At 39.1% G+C, this 16,508-nt stretch overlaps 1 protein-coding gene across 1 annotated transcript in view; it reads left to right on the forward strand.

The window, feature by feature from the left end:
- The window catches only part of pcbp4 (poly(rC) binding protein 4), a 185,081-nt gene that overhangs the window by 104,752 nt on the left and 63,821 nt on the right, over positions 1-16,508 (forward strand). The window contains exon 6 of the mRNA XM_059328417.1: positions 8,501-8,617. Within this exon, the coding sequence (XP_059184400.1) occupies positions 8,501-8,617 (117 nt within the window). The remainder of the gene's footprint in view (positions 1-8,500; positions 8,618-16,508) is intronic.

Here is a 16,508-nt window from a genome sequence, read left to right on the forward strand (position 1 = left end):
GTCCCTAAGCACTCTGGCTGCCGTTGGGCACTAGGACGTATATTCGGCCCGGTTACTTTAATCTTTCGCCAGACTCGCTGATTTTGGGGAGTTGATCAAGCCTGTGAAATGTCAGTCTTAGTTTTCTGTACAAAATAAAACCATCCTGGGGGAAATTGGTGCGGTTTTCGTGACGCTATTCCAGTTAGAAGGCCGGAAAATAGGCGAATATCGCTCCTCCATTGCTCCTCTTCTTTCGTCAGTATCTCGGGATCTCGCAAAAGTATCTCAGGATCTCGCAAAAGTATCTCGGGATCTCGCAAAAGTATCTCGGGATCTCGCAAAACTATCTCGGGATCTCGCAAAACTATCTCGGGATCTCGCAAAAGTCCGTCCTTTTTTTTTTTTCACCCATCTTCTTTTTTTTTCCCCGTGTCCCCTGGGGGTGAAAACAAATCACTATAGAAAAGTTTAAAAATAAAGGCTATATCGCGAGAATAAGGGAGACTGTAACATCCCTCCTGCAGTAGACACAGAGGTAACTTCACCTAGCAACAGAAACAGAGAGCTAATGGGAAAATGGCGAAGCGTCAGGGAGACGAGAATGCTGAATATCTCAAAAAGAAAAAGAGAGGGTACCATGAAAGTTGCATTGAGTTCGGCTTCATAGTAGCAATGAACAAAATTAGAGCCAAATGCATCTTTTGCAGTGAGAAACTGGCAAATGAGAGTTTGAAACCCTGCAAGCTGAAGCGACACCAGACAACTAAACATCCCGAGACAGTGGGTAAACCCAAAAAGTTTTTCCTCATAAAAAGGGAACTTGTTGTCACAAAACATTATGGACAGTTTTAATAAGGCTGGAAGCGACCAGAAGCCGTCAAAGGTTGCGTCTTTTGAGTGCTCTCTCCTTGTTGCGCAAGCCAAAAAAAAAACACTGATTAAACCTACTTGCATTAAAATGGCAGAAATACTATGTAAACTGCAGGTGGCTAACAAATTTAAGACTGTACCAAAGTCCGATAATACAGTGAGGGGGTCGCCAAAGTTTACAATGGTAAAAATGTGGGTCCCTCAAGAAATAGATTGGGAACCACTGGTCTACACTGATTATGAGCTGTGCTGCCCTCTGCTGTTTTCCCTGGCTGATGAGTCTGTTCTCTCACATTCAGACTGATTTCCAGAAGGCCTGGTCCTCATTGGGCCAATCACCGGCTTTGATTGGATGACTGATGTGCAGCACAAGTCACGAAACTCAGATCAAACTATTAAACTGCAGCGCTGATCGAATATCAATAAATATTCTGTTAGTGATCCCTCTTCCTGCCTCTCGACCGTGCTATGGTTCTGCATCACTCGGCAGGTGTGCAGGTGTACCTAATTAATTGCCACTACACCCCTCAATATTAAACTACTGAAGCTTAAAGTGAAACTACATAAAAACACACGGAATCAAACACTAAACTGACTCTGCAAACTGACTGAAACCTCTAACTAACAGAATGAGAAAGTAACCAAGGTGTTCCCTCCACATAGAGATTTACAGAGCGAGGTAGAGAGAAAGAAGAAACGAAAACAGATTGTCTTTGCCTGGGCCTTTCTCTCTGACAGCGTAACTCACAGAGCAGCAGCATGAATATTTAAATGGATATTTGTCTCTCAAGGACGAAGCACAAAACACTGGATATATACAGTCAGACTGGATTTATACACTACATCTTCCTCTCATTACTCTTCTTTATTCCCCAACCTGCTGCCACACACACTCCCTCACTCATTGTGTATGCAAACTGATGGATCACACACACACACGCACACAAACACTTCCGTTCACTTTCCCTAATGAACTGCCTATGAAATCCTGGGTTTCAAGGCTACATTTTCGCACAATGCCAGGTTTTTAAAGAGGCTCTTGGCAAAAAATCACCACACACACACACTCCACTCGCACAAGGAGAGGACACAGCATGCAAGAAGTCCCTTTTCATCGAGTCAATAAAAGCATTGATGTCAGGTTGTAGCTCTTCATAACAGCTTTACACACACGTACCTCGACATGCATGCACTCACTAACACACATGCTCTCTCTACCTCTCACACACACACACACACACCCTGGCAGCATGGCTCCCTAATGAAGCAGAACAGAGCAGAGTAATGCAGTTGAGTGACGTGGCTGTCCATCCTTCTTTCGCTCCAAATGAAGAGTAATGGAGACAACAGTCCCACGCTGCAACAGCAACACAGCGTTCTGCTGCACATCTCACTCATTAAGGGTGGGAGGACAGGGAGACAGAGGGGGGAGAGGGGGGTGATGGGCGAGACGGAGACAGCAAAGATCTGGAGTGCAACAACAGGAACAGTCAGTTTCTCACAGAAGGAGACAGCCAGTTACAGCGAGGAGCGGCAGGTTTATTTATAGAGAATATTTCAGCAACAAGACAGTTCAAAGTGCTTTACATAAAACAACCAAAAACATCAAGAGGAAAAGTAAAAGCTTGGTAAAGTTTAAACAGAATAAAACGTGTATAATAAAAATAATAAATGTTACAGTGCAGTATAAGAAAGGACTCATTGATTTAATCAAAGGCATCAAACAGAAAATGATTGATGAAAAGTTGCATATATATCTATATATATACATAGATATATATGCACATACACACACACACACACACACACACATACTTTACTATTTCTCTGTCTGCACTGGCACCTGCACTTTTTCTAACTTTGTCTGGAAGACTTACATATACCTGCATTTTTTGTCAAAAGTGCATTTTAGCATCACTAAATAAGTTGTTGTTTTTTCAACTGAAACATGACTCTATGTCTATAAACAAACAATAATAGAGAACCTTTGCTTCACATTATTTGTGCTGAATTGTTTGTCACAAATCAAACTAAAACTACAATGATGTGGATCCTAACTTTACGAACCAAACAGTTCTGGATCTGCTGAGAGGAACGTCTGTTCTCCATTCCTCTGAGAACTAAAAACCTTCAACGTCTGTTTCACGAGCAATGAAGTGACTTTAGCCAATCAGCCATTAATGAGTCATAATCACATTCTACTTCCTTTATTACATATATTATCAGTAAAGTCTAGAGTTCCATTTGTCTGTGTTTTCCAACAAACAAAAAAATTCTGTTTCGAGCTGGAGTTCGTGGTGTTTTTTTACAGTTTTTTTTTTTTAATCGTTAGTTGCCTTGGCTACATTGATTATGTTTGACCTTTCAACGTGCACTCACATCTCTGGATGAATCATATTCACTTAATGCATGGTTCCCCTTCTGCTGGAAGAGTTTCTACTCTGTAACAGGAGCTAAAAAAAGCTCCTCAAAACAGCGTTCGGAGAACTACGATCAGTCCTAGCCCTTACACAAGGTTATTAGAAATATGAAAAAGTTCCTAAAGGCCTTTTGTATGGCTTATATGGTTCAGTTTTTGTACAGATATCATGTTTATTAGTTTTAGAGCACCTGGTTTGGATATTATCATGCATTGGAAAGGTGTTATCAGTGTTTATCTGCCTGATGGGTTAGTATGGGCCATCTGCACCGTCTAGCAGGTTGAGCAGGTCATCGTCAGCACATTAAATGAGGTGCTGTAAACGATATTGTTAGGCTCTGACTTCCAGTGGTCGAAGTGATTAATACAGGCCGTTTGCTCCTATAATACCAGGCTGGAGTAGCAATAACTTCTCCAAAAGAAGAGAGGGAAACCTCAACATGAAAACATGTTATCCTCGTTAGAGAAGCTGATCACTTCAACTTGTTTTGGGAAGACAGACAGAAGAATGTAATTGGACGGAGGGAATTAATAAAGACAGAAAGCAAAGGAAGGAGAAGAAGCAGAGGGATGAAGGAGGAGAAAGAGAGAAGGAGGGTAATTGATACCTCAGGGGTTAAGTGGGAGGATCAGAAGAAGGACGGAGGGAGGTGGGGAACGATAGACACACACTGAGAGAGATGAAGAGTTGAAGGGGAGACGTATCGATATATTAACGATAATGAGACTGATAAGATAAAAGGATAAAAAGGTGAAAGATGAATGAACGAGGGAGGGAGGCAGGTAGGGGATAATGAATATGATGAAGGGGGAGGAAGGAAAGATGGAGAGACGGATGATAGATGGGTAGATAGATAGATAGATAGATAGATAGATAGATAGATAGATAGATAGATAGATAGATAGATAGATAGATGGAGGCGGGTGAGAGACATAAATAAACAGATTGAGGAGGAGAGGGAGACGGCCGCTAATGTATTTTTATTGAGATAATAAATGGAGAGAGAGCAGGAGAGAATTATTCCATCATTGCTTTATTGCCAGTCGCTGCACAAAAGGTGCAGCACACGCACGCACACACACTCTCATACAGAGCATATTTGCTGTATTCTCTCTAACAATGAGAGCAGACTGCGGACTATAGAGGAGGATGAGAATGAAATATAAACACACACACACACACAAACACACACACACTCTCTCTCTCCAGCAGGTGAATTGTTTGGAGAACACAAACTCATCGAGACAAAATTGAGATTTCTTTGTGATTCTGAGCTCTATAAATAAAATTGAATTGAATACACAGTGCACAAATGGACACATAAAAAGCTCTTTGTAATTATTAATAACTTATAAATTGAGACTTTTGTCCCTGTGGACTGATTTATATGTAAATGACATTTTAGCGCCTTACTGTTCTTCAGTTCCACTCAAACACGTTGCCAGGAAAAATGTTGGCTCTGAACGATTGTGTAAAAACTACAGAACATGTAAAATCTACACATTTTTAATCACTGCCACTTGTCTGTCTGACACATGGCAGCTTTATTTCACAGGTTTATAATGTCTTGGTGAAATTAAACATTCATACATTTAGAGCAGATAACTCTTTTTGAGTTTGAAGTGGAACAAGTAGCATGTATTAAACACTTTGAATTACCAATGTGTACTCAAACTTGAGACCTTCCACAACTTTTTCAGTTAATTATAACAGCCTGTGGACAGGTTTATACTAAATGACTCTGATCGTTTTTTCGACCCTGTCACCAGCATAAATGTTAGAATTGTGCATTTCTGCAAACAACAGATAATTTTAAATCTACACATTTTTGAACCACGAATTTTAAAATTCCGAACCTTTGAAGACTTGATATCTGCTTTAAACACACTGCAAACACATGATTCCCTCTTTTTCACACAGTTTAAAAGGTTAATTTAGGCTTTAAAACAATAATTCCACATACAATTTTCAACAACAGGACAAAAAACACTACTTAATCCAACATTGCTCTCCTAGTCTACAGATCAAAGTATCCATCATGTGCAGAAATGTAAAATACCAACATGTTGTGCTGGCACCCATGCTGCTCTCCTGCAGGATCTATAGTGTGCAACACTAGTTAGCTAATGTTAACAATGACCAGAGCCCACCACAACACAGACTCACACAGAGTCCAACATTGTGAATGTGGCTGCCTGCAGTTCACCTAACAGCCACCGGTTTCATTTATAATTAGTGTTATTTTTTAGTGTTGCTTTTCATACTATCTGAGGACTGGAGAGAGACTGATTTTAACAGCACCAATTCTGTGTCAGAATTGTAGTAATTATAGTTTGATTATAATAGTTTACATGCACTCAGGCTGATATATGAACATGAACATGAAGGATGAACACAGTGTGCAGACTCTGAAGACCATAAAAGACCAAAAATATCTACAAGTCAGCTGTGAACACACAAAAAAGACAAAGAACACCATTAAATACACACAGCAGAACACCAACAGACACTAGACACACACACACACACACACACACACACACACAGATGCAGCCCTTGATATCAGCAGTGCTTGTTGTTTGTGACAGTGTGTGTTCAGTGATGGAGAGATCAGCTGGAAGTGAAACAGACAAGGCTGATTGCTGCAAGACAGTGATTCACCCAGTGACACACACACACACAGCGCTGACTTCACCATCCAGAAAACTCAAGGTTCTTTCTGTCTTTCAGACTGTGTATCTGTATCTGATCACTCTGTTGACCACGATCCTTCTTTTTTTAACTTTAATGTTTCTCTTAATTTACCACCACAGTTTCTATAGCGTCTCCTGCCTCCCATCCAGTTAATGTTTAACAGGCTGATGTCATGAACAGTTTGTAGTTCATGCAAAGAGTAACACACAAAATAAACACAATCAGTTTCATATCCGTCCCACAGATAGTATCAGTTTATCAAGCAAATTGAATGAGTCAGCAGATGCATTAAAGTTGAGAGGAAGTGGAGATGGATGTAATACAATTAGGCCGTTGACCAGAGTTTTTGTCCTGCAGCAAACTTTTTTTACTTATGCTCCAAGTCTCAGACTTCATTGCGTCCAGTAGTTCTGTAAGTTAGTAGTCATTTTAAGCCTTACAGTGATATTTATTCTTCACTTTAAACAGGTGGTTTTGTTTCCTAACTGATGGTTTTGTATCACAGCGTTACCAACATGGTGAAAACAGCTTAAACAGTGACCGTCACTTCGTAGGACATATGGAGCGCACTGCATACATTTTTGTAGGAAATCATATGAATCTGTTTATGAGAAAATGTTGGATGTAAAAGTCACCACCACAAAAGTTTTCTCTGTCAGCTTAATCAGCACTGTGTGAAATCTGTGGCACCTCAATGTAACAATTATACAGTCATGGAAAAAAATCTTAGACCACCCTTGTTTTCTTGTTCATTTTAATGCCTGGTACAACTAAAGGTGCATTTGTGTGGACAAATATAATGATAACAACAAAAATAGCTGATAAGAGTTTATTTAAGAGCTGACAGTTTTTTCCAAGGTTCATGGTTTTCTGGATAATGATTTTGGTAATTATTAAGAAAACCATGGAAAATATCTAGATATCAGCTCTTAAATGAAACTCTTATCAGCTGTTTTTGTTGTTATCATTATATTTTTCCAAACAAATGTACCTTTAGTTGTACCAGGCATTAAAATGAACAAGAAATTGAAGAAAACAATGGTGGTCTAATCATTTTTTCCATGACTGTATATAAAAGTCCCACAAATCTACAGTCCCACAGCTTTGAATCCAACTGGAAACACTCAGTCTATTCAGTGGCCAAATATATGTAATATATATTTATATATGTAATAACCACATGCTAAAGCTGTGTTTTTAAATCCTTCCTCCTGCAAAGATAAGAATGTAAAGCTTCCAGATGATGTAAATATTGCAGTAACACAGTCTGGCTGGCTGGTTTCTCAATATTGTGATAGAAATTATATTAAAGAAATAAAAATAATGGACATTTTATTGTTGGCTATATTGTCATATCGCCTTTTTGCACAGAAAGAAACATTTGTTGCTTTTTCCTTGGAATCTTGTTTTAGATTTCATCTGCTGTTGTTTTACCTTTAAAAACATGTTCAGACTGTTTAAAAGCTTTTTTTCTGAACACATTAATTTTGACTCATAAAGACTAGAGAATCTAATGTCGGCTTTTTAATTTCAGCTAAAGTGGCTTTTTATGTTCGTGGAAGGAATTTGAACTTTTTGGTGTCAGAAAGTTTTTATTTTTGAAGAATCATCAGCAGCAGAGTGAAAGCTCCAGTTCCTCCACAGATTGTGAGCTGCAGCTTATGATTCTCATGGTTTCTATTAATCTAAACTTCCTCTAACTCACACTTCAATTTTCTCCTGACACCTACTGCACCTTCTCTATATCTCCTCCTTCTCCTCTTATTTCTCCTCAAATATTTGCTCCATCGTGTCTCTCTCCTCTCCTCCTGATCCTCTCCCTCTCTCTCCTGTCCTTCTCTTCCTCCTCCTCCCAACCTCCTCTTCCTTTAATAAATACTCTCTCCTCTCCTCTCATTTCCTGGGCTTGACTCCTCCATTATCCTCCATCCTCCATCTCCTCAAAATCATCTTAATCTTTCTCTCCCTAATCTCGCCACCTTTTCATTTCCTCCTCTGCTCTCCTTCCTCCCCCCTTCTACCTCCATCTACTACCTCGCTCTTCTCATCCGCCTGCCTCCCTCCCATCCTTCCTTCCTTCCTTCCTTCCTTCCTTGCTCTCTCCTCCCTCTCCTCTTCCAGCCTCCTTGTAATCCCTCTCTCCTCCTGCGTCACAGGTGAATCTCCTTTAGGGAGCGGGGAGCAGTGTGATGGAAATGGTACTCCTCCTCTACTCTTTCTTGGCCCACATATCCCTCCCCCCCACTAATGTGTTTTCTCTCTCCTGTGTCTCCCCCTCCCCCCTTCCTCTGTCCATTAACCTCCATCCTCCCTCCCTCCTCTCCTCCGTCCCTCGTAACTCACCTCCGCTCTGCTCCACACTTCTTTCCCTCATTTCTCCTCCCTTACATTATCCCCTTGTCCCTTTTTCCCCCCTTCCTTACCTCCCCCTTTCCCTCCCTCCTGCCCCCCCACACCACCCCACCCAAAATAAACTCCCACCTCCCTCCCCTCCCCTCCCTCCCTTGCTCCTCCGTCCCTGTCTGGACCCACAGAGCAGCGCGAGGATCAACATCTCTGAGGGCTCGTGTCCAGAGAGGATCATCACCATCACGGGGCAGACGGACTGCGTGTTCAGAGCCTTCACCATGATCACGTTCAAACTGGAGGAGGTAGAGACACACACGCACACACACACAAACACACACACACATTCTTGTACTTCTATCTTTGTGAGGGCCCTCATTGGAACAGTGAATTCCCTTGCAAGGTTATAATAGTTTTGGATTTTTCATTAGTTTTAGTTTTAGTTTTAATTTTGTTGTGAAATTTTGTTTTTAAATTGAGTTAGTTTTAATGAGTTTTAGAGTGAGTTTGCTAGTTTTAGTTTAGTATTTATTTTTTTGAAATGCTTTAGATTTAGTTTAGTTTGGCTGGGAGATTAAAAGAGGTCACAGTAAATTTTGCCTTTATTTCCTTTGTCTGATCCATCTTCATTGTGTATGAAAAAAGAAGTGATGACCGGCCGAAATGTCCTCACTTTGCAAAAATGTCCTCACTAAAACATGGTAAAAAACGTGTTGTGGTCCTCACTATGAAGGAAGTACAAGAACACACACACACACACACACAAACACACACACACACACCGTGGAGGTCCCAGTGGTGTTCCTGAGTGAAGTGCCTAACCTTTAACTCCTCTGCAACACGGCTGCTCTCTGCCAGGGAGTCATTTATTATATGTCTAATGTGGCTGTCTGACCTCACACACACATACACACACACACACACACACACACACACACACACACACACACACACACACACACAAACAAACACACACACAGTGAGTGTTTCCCAGGAGAATTTGATAACAAACACTTTGCTCTCTATCTGTCCATCTCAGTTTCCGTCTTCATAGATGTGTTCTCTCTTTGTTCCTTTGTTAACTAAATGTAGTTTTTGATAGTTAAATAAAAACTAAATAACGTCTTAATAACCTTCAGATCACATCCCTGGTCAAAAGATGCATATATTTGATTAAAAAACTGAGAAAAAATCAAAAGTTTTCATGTCAAAATCCCAAATTTCTTCTTGAACAAAACAAAATATGACAGTTTACATTTGGCAGTAGCGACCAAATTCATCCAAAAAAATCACAATATCTTTAGTCAGTCAGTCTGCAGCTCCAATGAAAAGCTCAGGACTTGATTTAAACCTTCCTGTAACGTTACATCGCTCCAGTTTTCAGTTTCAGTGGAGAAACGTCACAGTGCAGAAGAAGCTGCAGACAGAAGCTCTAACTTCAGTTTCACTGGAACTTCACTGAGAAAAAATAACTTAAACGTACGTTTAAAGAGATGTGGTGAAAAAGAATCACATGTCAGATTTTCCAATGTTCAGATATTGTAGTAGAGAAGGCTGTGTGTTTAATTTCTCTCCTTCAAAGACAACATGGACAGAAACAGCAGTTCTTGTTGTTGATGTTGATACAAAGTGAGACAAGCAGCGTCCTGTTTACAGACTAACATAACTGGAGTTTAATTTCTAGTGGAGATCTCAAAGTTTCCAAACACATTAAATATCTCAGGCTGAATTCTGAGGAAATATGAAACATGATGCACCAAATTTTCATGTAATGTAATCATGTTGCCAAGAAAAAACATCATACAAACTGAGAGAGAATGTGAATATTTATAGGAGACGACGGTAAATTAATGGATTAAACGAGATGGGAAGATTAATCTAAATGAAATTTGATGAATTATCGTGGCTCCATGTCGGCTGAAGTGGTTTTGTCGGTGCAGGACTGGAGTTTGAAGACGTAGCTGCTGAGACATTAAATCCTGCAGCTGGTATTTAAATCTTAATGATCCTAATGGGATAAAACAAGATGGAAACACAATGTGAGTGGACAGAGTTTTGGCAGATGGATTTCTGAAAGGATTAAAAAATATTTCTATATGAGGCGAGACAGACGAATGAGATGAAGAGGGCAGGAGATGGAGGGAAGAAGGTTTAATGGAAGGGTGTGGAGGATGAGGGAGATGGAGAGAGATACAGAGATGAGGAGAGAGAGGGCGCCATGGGAAGTTAATGAGACATAAGAAGAGAGATTATAAGAAAAGTGTGATCAGGGGATTAAATAAAGAGTATAATCAGAGAGAGAGAGCATCAATCAAAAGACCTGCAGAGGTTCAAGTCTTTGTCTTGCTGCAGCTCCATTTATTCTCTTTTTCTCTGCTTTTCTCTGGTTAATGTGCAAGCACAAGATATTTAAATTTGAAATAAGACATTAGAAAAAGTGAGCTGTAGGAAACTGTGATGGATCTTTTTATACATATGTACACAGTGCTTAACAAATTTATTAGACCACCTGTCATAAAAACAAGAAAAACATAAATATTTTAGAAATCTTTCGAAAGCTTGTTTAAAACTAAAAAATCATTGTTATTTATTTGTCAAATAACAAACTGAATTCACCTTTTAGATCCAGATTTGAGCCAGAAATTAATCAACAGAACATTCAATCACTAAAAGTCTTTTTTTTTCTATAAGTATATTTCTATAAGTAAATAATTATAATTTGACTCTTAATCAAGAAATAATAATGTGCTTTACTATTTTCAAAGTTTCAAAATTTGAAAATTCTGGAAAAAAAAAATTGAAAAATTTAGCAGCAAAAATATTTGTGTTAAAGAGCTTCTGCATATTGCTGTATGAACCATTACAGAAACATAAAACGTTATTTTGGTAATTACTAATGCTGTTCATTTAGGACAGCTGTGGCACAAACCTATGCTCTCATAAATGTTTTAAGCACTGTATATATTTTTAGTGCAAATCATTTGTTAAATTGGTTTTAAATTGGTGTTAAATTTGATTGGGGGAAAATCAATACTGCAATATATCATGTGGCAATGTTGTACCGATACACAGCAGCCAAGTATCAATATTTTAATATATTAATGATTGATAATGCAAATACAATATTAAACTTTTAGGTCCCAGGTTATTAAACCAGTTGCATTTTCAGGTCTCTAGATGGTAGATGATGGAGTTTATTTTACTTTATTTCAATTTAACAGCAATTTACTTTCAGATTCCCAGCTGTTAAACTGGCTGCAGAACTTCTGTATAGGTAAAAAAAAAATCCCTGCACAGTAATCAAGATGTGTTTGCATTTAGTTCAGTGCCACATAGACGTTAAAACAAACAGTTCAGTTTAAGTTGCATGCGACACACAGGTTTAATGAATGTGTTCAGGCTGACTTCATGAACTGTTGAATTGCACACATGATTTCCAAAGTAATGAACTGGAAAAACATGAAAATTTGTCCGTAGACGAAGCAACTGTAGAACCAGGAATGTTGGACGTTAGAAGTAAACTTTCTTTATAAGCTGAACCCTGTTTTTTTTCCCTAACCTTGGTTTTGGAGGCTAAACATGACCAGTTTACAGCATTAACATGTTTAAAACAGTGAACCTGGCGCACAGTACAGCAGCAGCAGACATGTGTCAACAATGTATTAACAGCAGCAAATGTCACATTTTGAAGGACATCATACAAATTGCTCTGCGGAAGTTTTCACAGGAAATTAAGGAATATCATCAGAATACGTTGCAGTGTTACTTAAATAATCATCAGTTGCAGAACTAACACATTGTGTGTGAGATATTGATCCATTATATGAATGTTCTGTTGCTCATTTTGACACAAGCAAAGACAGACATTTTAAGAAAATTAAAGAAATCAGAAAATTGCTGTTAAATGAGGCAAAATGGAGATTGAAAAAAGGAAGAAAAATCTACTTTGGAATAAATGGAGGGAGAATCAGAAAGAGGATTAAAGGAAATGTGTAATGAGAGACAGATGGAAAGAAGAGGACGTTCCTCCACTGCATTTTATTTGGAAATGCTGCAGAATTTAGATGGAAAACGCCTTTATTTACCCAAAGAAACACACCGGGGACTAAAGCAGCAGGCAGCCGTTCAAAACACACACACACACACACACACATGTACAGCATGTCTGAGATCGTCAACTTTTTCCAGGATCAAGACAATCAGCTTCTTCTCTTCCTACAGTTCTTTTTTGTCACAGCGAGCGTCAGGAAGCAGTTTGTGCATGTGTGGGACAGCGCTGTCTGTCAATTACTGAGGCGAGAACACAGGAAAACAGGGAGAAATCTTCTGCATGACACGTTGATATAAATAAATATGTGCTGGGTGTTTGTGCAGAGGAGGGCGAGTCGTCGATTCAGATCACGTTCGTCTGACAGAGACTCAGACCAGACAGCGCTGATATTTACACGACCAGGCCCCGAGTCCGACGACAACGCGGCCTAATTGATTGAACCAATCGTATTAAGACCAGGTGATTTAGGCCCATATTTATTACCTGAGTTAATTAAAGAGAGCAGGAGCGAGAGAGTGCAGAGAAGAGGAGAAAACGGAGGATATAAGCTGCCAAAGGGGGAGATGGTATGTAATGAGAAACAAGGGAGAGAAAGTTAGGAAATAAAAGATAGAAGAGAGGAAGAGCTGCTGAGGGGGAAAGAAGGGATCCAATTAAAGAGAGAGAGAGCTGTTTCTGACTAATGAATAATAAAGAACAGAAGTTTTAGGAGACAGAAGATTGGAGTAAAGTTCATGGGTGGAGATGGGGGAGGGAAAGAGGGAGGTAAAACTGCGCTGAAACCACAGGATGTGATTTTCATTATATGTAAATTACATATAGTTACATTAAGCGTGTTTCCACTGAGTACTTTTTGTTCTCAGTGTTTTGGCTCCGTCCACTAGTTAGTTCCCCTCGGTCTCTGTTTCCATACAGGTACTTTTGGAGCAGCTAACTAACGGAGTTAATGTGACAACGCAGACCGTGATTGACGCGGCAAGCAGTGTTGCCAACTTAGTGACTTTGTCTCTATATTTAGACTATTCAGACCCTCCAGAGACTCTTTGTCTCTTTAGTTAGACTATTCAGACCCCTCTAGAGACTCTTTGTCTCTTTATATTTAGACTATTCAGACCCCTCTAGAGACTCTTTGTCTCTATATTTAGACTATTCAGATCCCTTTAGAGACTCTTTGTCTCTATATTTAGACTATTCAGACCCTCTAGAGACTCTTTATCTCTATATTTAGACTATTCAGACCCTCTGGAGACTCTTTGTCTCTATATTTAGACTATTCAGACCCTCTAGAGACTCTTTATCTCTATATTTAGACTATTCAGACCCTCTAGAGACTCTTTGTCTCATTATTTAGACTATTCAGACCCTCGAGAGACTCTTTGTCTCTTTATTTAGACTATTCAGACGCTCTAGAGACTCTTTATCTCTATATTTAGACTATTCAGACCCTCTGGAGACACTTTGTCTCTATATTTAGACTATTCAGACCCTCTAGAGACTCTTTGTCTCTTTATTTAGACTATTCAGACCCCTCTAGAGACTCTTTGTCTCTATATTTAGACTATTCAGATCCCTTTAGAGACTCTTTGTCTCTATATTTAGACTATTCAGACCCTCTGGAGACACTTTGTCTCTATATCTATTGTCTTAGACCATTCAGATCCTCTAGAGACTCTTTGTCTCTATATTTAGACTATTCAGCCCTCTAGAGACTCTTTGCCTCTATATCTATTGTCTTAGACTATTCAGACCCCTCTAGAGACTCTTTGTCTCTATATTTAGACTATTCAGATCCCTTTAGAGACTCTTTGTCTCTATATTTAGACTATTCAGACCCTCTGGAGACTCTTTGTCTCTATATTTAGACTATTCAGACCCTCTAGAGACTCTTTGTCTCTATATTTAGACTATTCAGACCCTCTAGAGACTCTTTGTCTCTTTATTTAGACTATTCAGACGCTCTAGAGACTCTTTGTCTCTTTATATTTAGACTATTCAGACCCTTTAGAGACTCTTTGTCTCTTTATTTAGACTATTCAGACGCTCTAGAGACTCTTTATCTCTATATTTAGACTATTCAGACCCTCTGGAGACACTTTGTCTCTATATTTAGACTATTCAGACCCTCTAGAGACTCTTTGTCTCTTTATTTAGACTATTCAGACCCCTCTAGAGACTCTTTGCCTCTATATTTAGACTATTCAGACCCCTCTGCAGACTCCTTGTCTCTATATTGTCTATATATTTCAAAGTTCTGGAAAAGTCCCATGTTGCATTACGACACTCACACATGTATTCTGATGCATTTCATTGGCCAAGAGACCGAAAATAGATGGAAAAAACTACAAATACTACAAAACGACTTGTCCGCTTTCCTGGCTTTAGTGGTAGAATAAAGCAGCAGCGCCCCTGGTTTTAATGGTAGAAATGCAGTCATGCTTTCCCGGCTTAAATGGGTTAAACACACAGAAATGTCATATTTCCATCCAGTTGTTTCCCTCCGTCTTTTGCCAATTATCATGACATTTGGTTGAAAAAAAGTGAGTACATTTGGACTGAAACCGGAATAAAGACACACTGGAAGTAAATCACACCTTTAAAGTTCTGCAGACATTTTACTGACTTTATGGATAGCAAAGAAAACACCAGAGGAGACGACGTTAACTGCTTCATGTGATATAATTCCTTAAATTGTCACCTTTCATTAAAGCCCAGAATGATGACTGTAGGCTGCAGGGTTCAACTTGTATGGACATTTGGTTTGTCAGCATGGTTACCAAGCTGCTATTGGAGTCCCCATAAACATAATCATAATTATTATTATAATGATTACAAAAACCTGTGTAAAATAGTCATTTTTTGAGATATCTTCATCAAATTTGAACTGGGAGTAGGTCATATTTTATACTTTGACCTCATTGTGTTTTACAGCAATAATGATCTGCAGGCCTGTATTTACCAAAAATATTCAGGCGGACATAAAAAAAAAATCATAATTTTCTGTGTGTTTCAACTTCCATCACTCAATAACAGCAGCACTTCCAGTTATTCTGACTCTCTGGGAAAAACTCCATAGTGTTACATTTTAAATGTAGCCAAAACCACAGATTTTCCAAACTATTCAAGAAGAGCTTTCAATTTACTTCTGGTATGTCTTATGTTTTGTAGGCGTTTTAGGGTGAATTTTCAGGAACGCTAAGGGGTTAATGAAGACCTGAAATGTGTCATAAGTGACAACATCTACAGCTTAATGCAGAAATGACCATCTGTGATGTCGAAGCATCAAAAAACACTCATGCATGCATGATCAGTAACCTGCATGTTGTTAAAAACATACAGAGATATTATCTTAATAACCAGGTGGAACATGACTGAAAGGATTAGAGAGAAGAGGGACTGTAGTGTTTATGAACAGTTAAAGATGAATAGATTCAGTGTAAAATGTCAAAACATACATTATAATCATCATGAAATGGATCCTGCTGCTCCAGAAAACACCCACAGCGACAGATATAACCACATTATGATCTGCTTACAATATCTTAAAATGCAGATATTACAAGAAGACTCTCAGCTTTTCTTTTTAAATCTGTTCCCCTGAAAACTGTTTGGATGCCCTTATGAAATTACCTTTGAAATGTCACGAAACCAAATCATGTCTGACGTATGAAGCTTCACAAAGGCCACAGCTGAGAGCGAGTGTGTGTAGAAACAGAGAGAAAGTCAAGGTCAGAGAGGGAGTGTGACGGGGAGATGGAGACGTTTGACCGGAGCAAATAAAGTCTGTGATCTGCATCAGAATTAAACGGATGACAGACGTGTGTGGAAGTTGTCTGTTCAGTCAGCGCCGACCTTTCACCGGCCTGCAGACAGACACAGATTCTGCTATGCTACGCTTTAATTCCTGTTTATTTCTGTGCTGTTTGACATGTTTTCAGTCTGTACAGAATGTTTTTAAAAGTGAATGAATGAAAAATGTTCAGAGAGTTTAGAAAGGGCGAGAATAAGAGACACTAGCCTTTCCTTCAACTCGTCTTTATGCATAAAAAACCTGAGTGGAAATAAAATCGATATATATATAACTCTCCTTGGATAATCTATGTGGAGATGATAACATATGTCTGTGCAGTGAACTCAGTTACTCTGTC

The sequence above is a fragment of the Centropristis striata genome, chromosome 3, assembly GCF_030273125.1.
Source record: "Centropristis striata isolate RG_2023a ecotype Rhode Island chromosome 3, C.striata_1.0, whole genome shotgun sequence".
In the NCBI taxonomy this organism is placed as follows: domain Eukaryota; kingdom Metazoa; phylum Chordata; class Actinopteri; order Perciformes; family Serranidae; genus Centropristis; species Centropristis striata.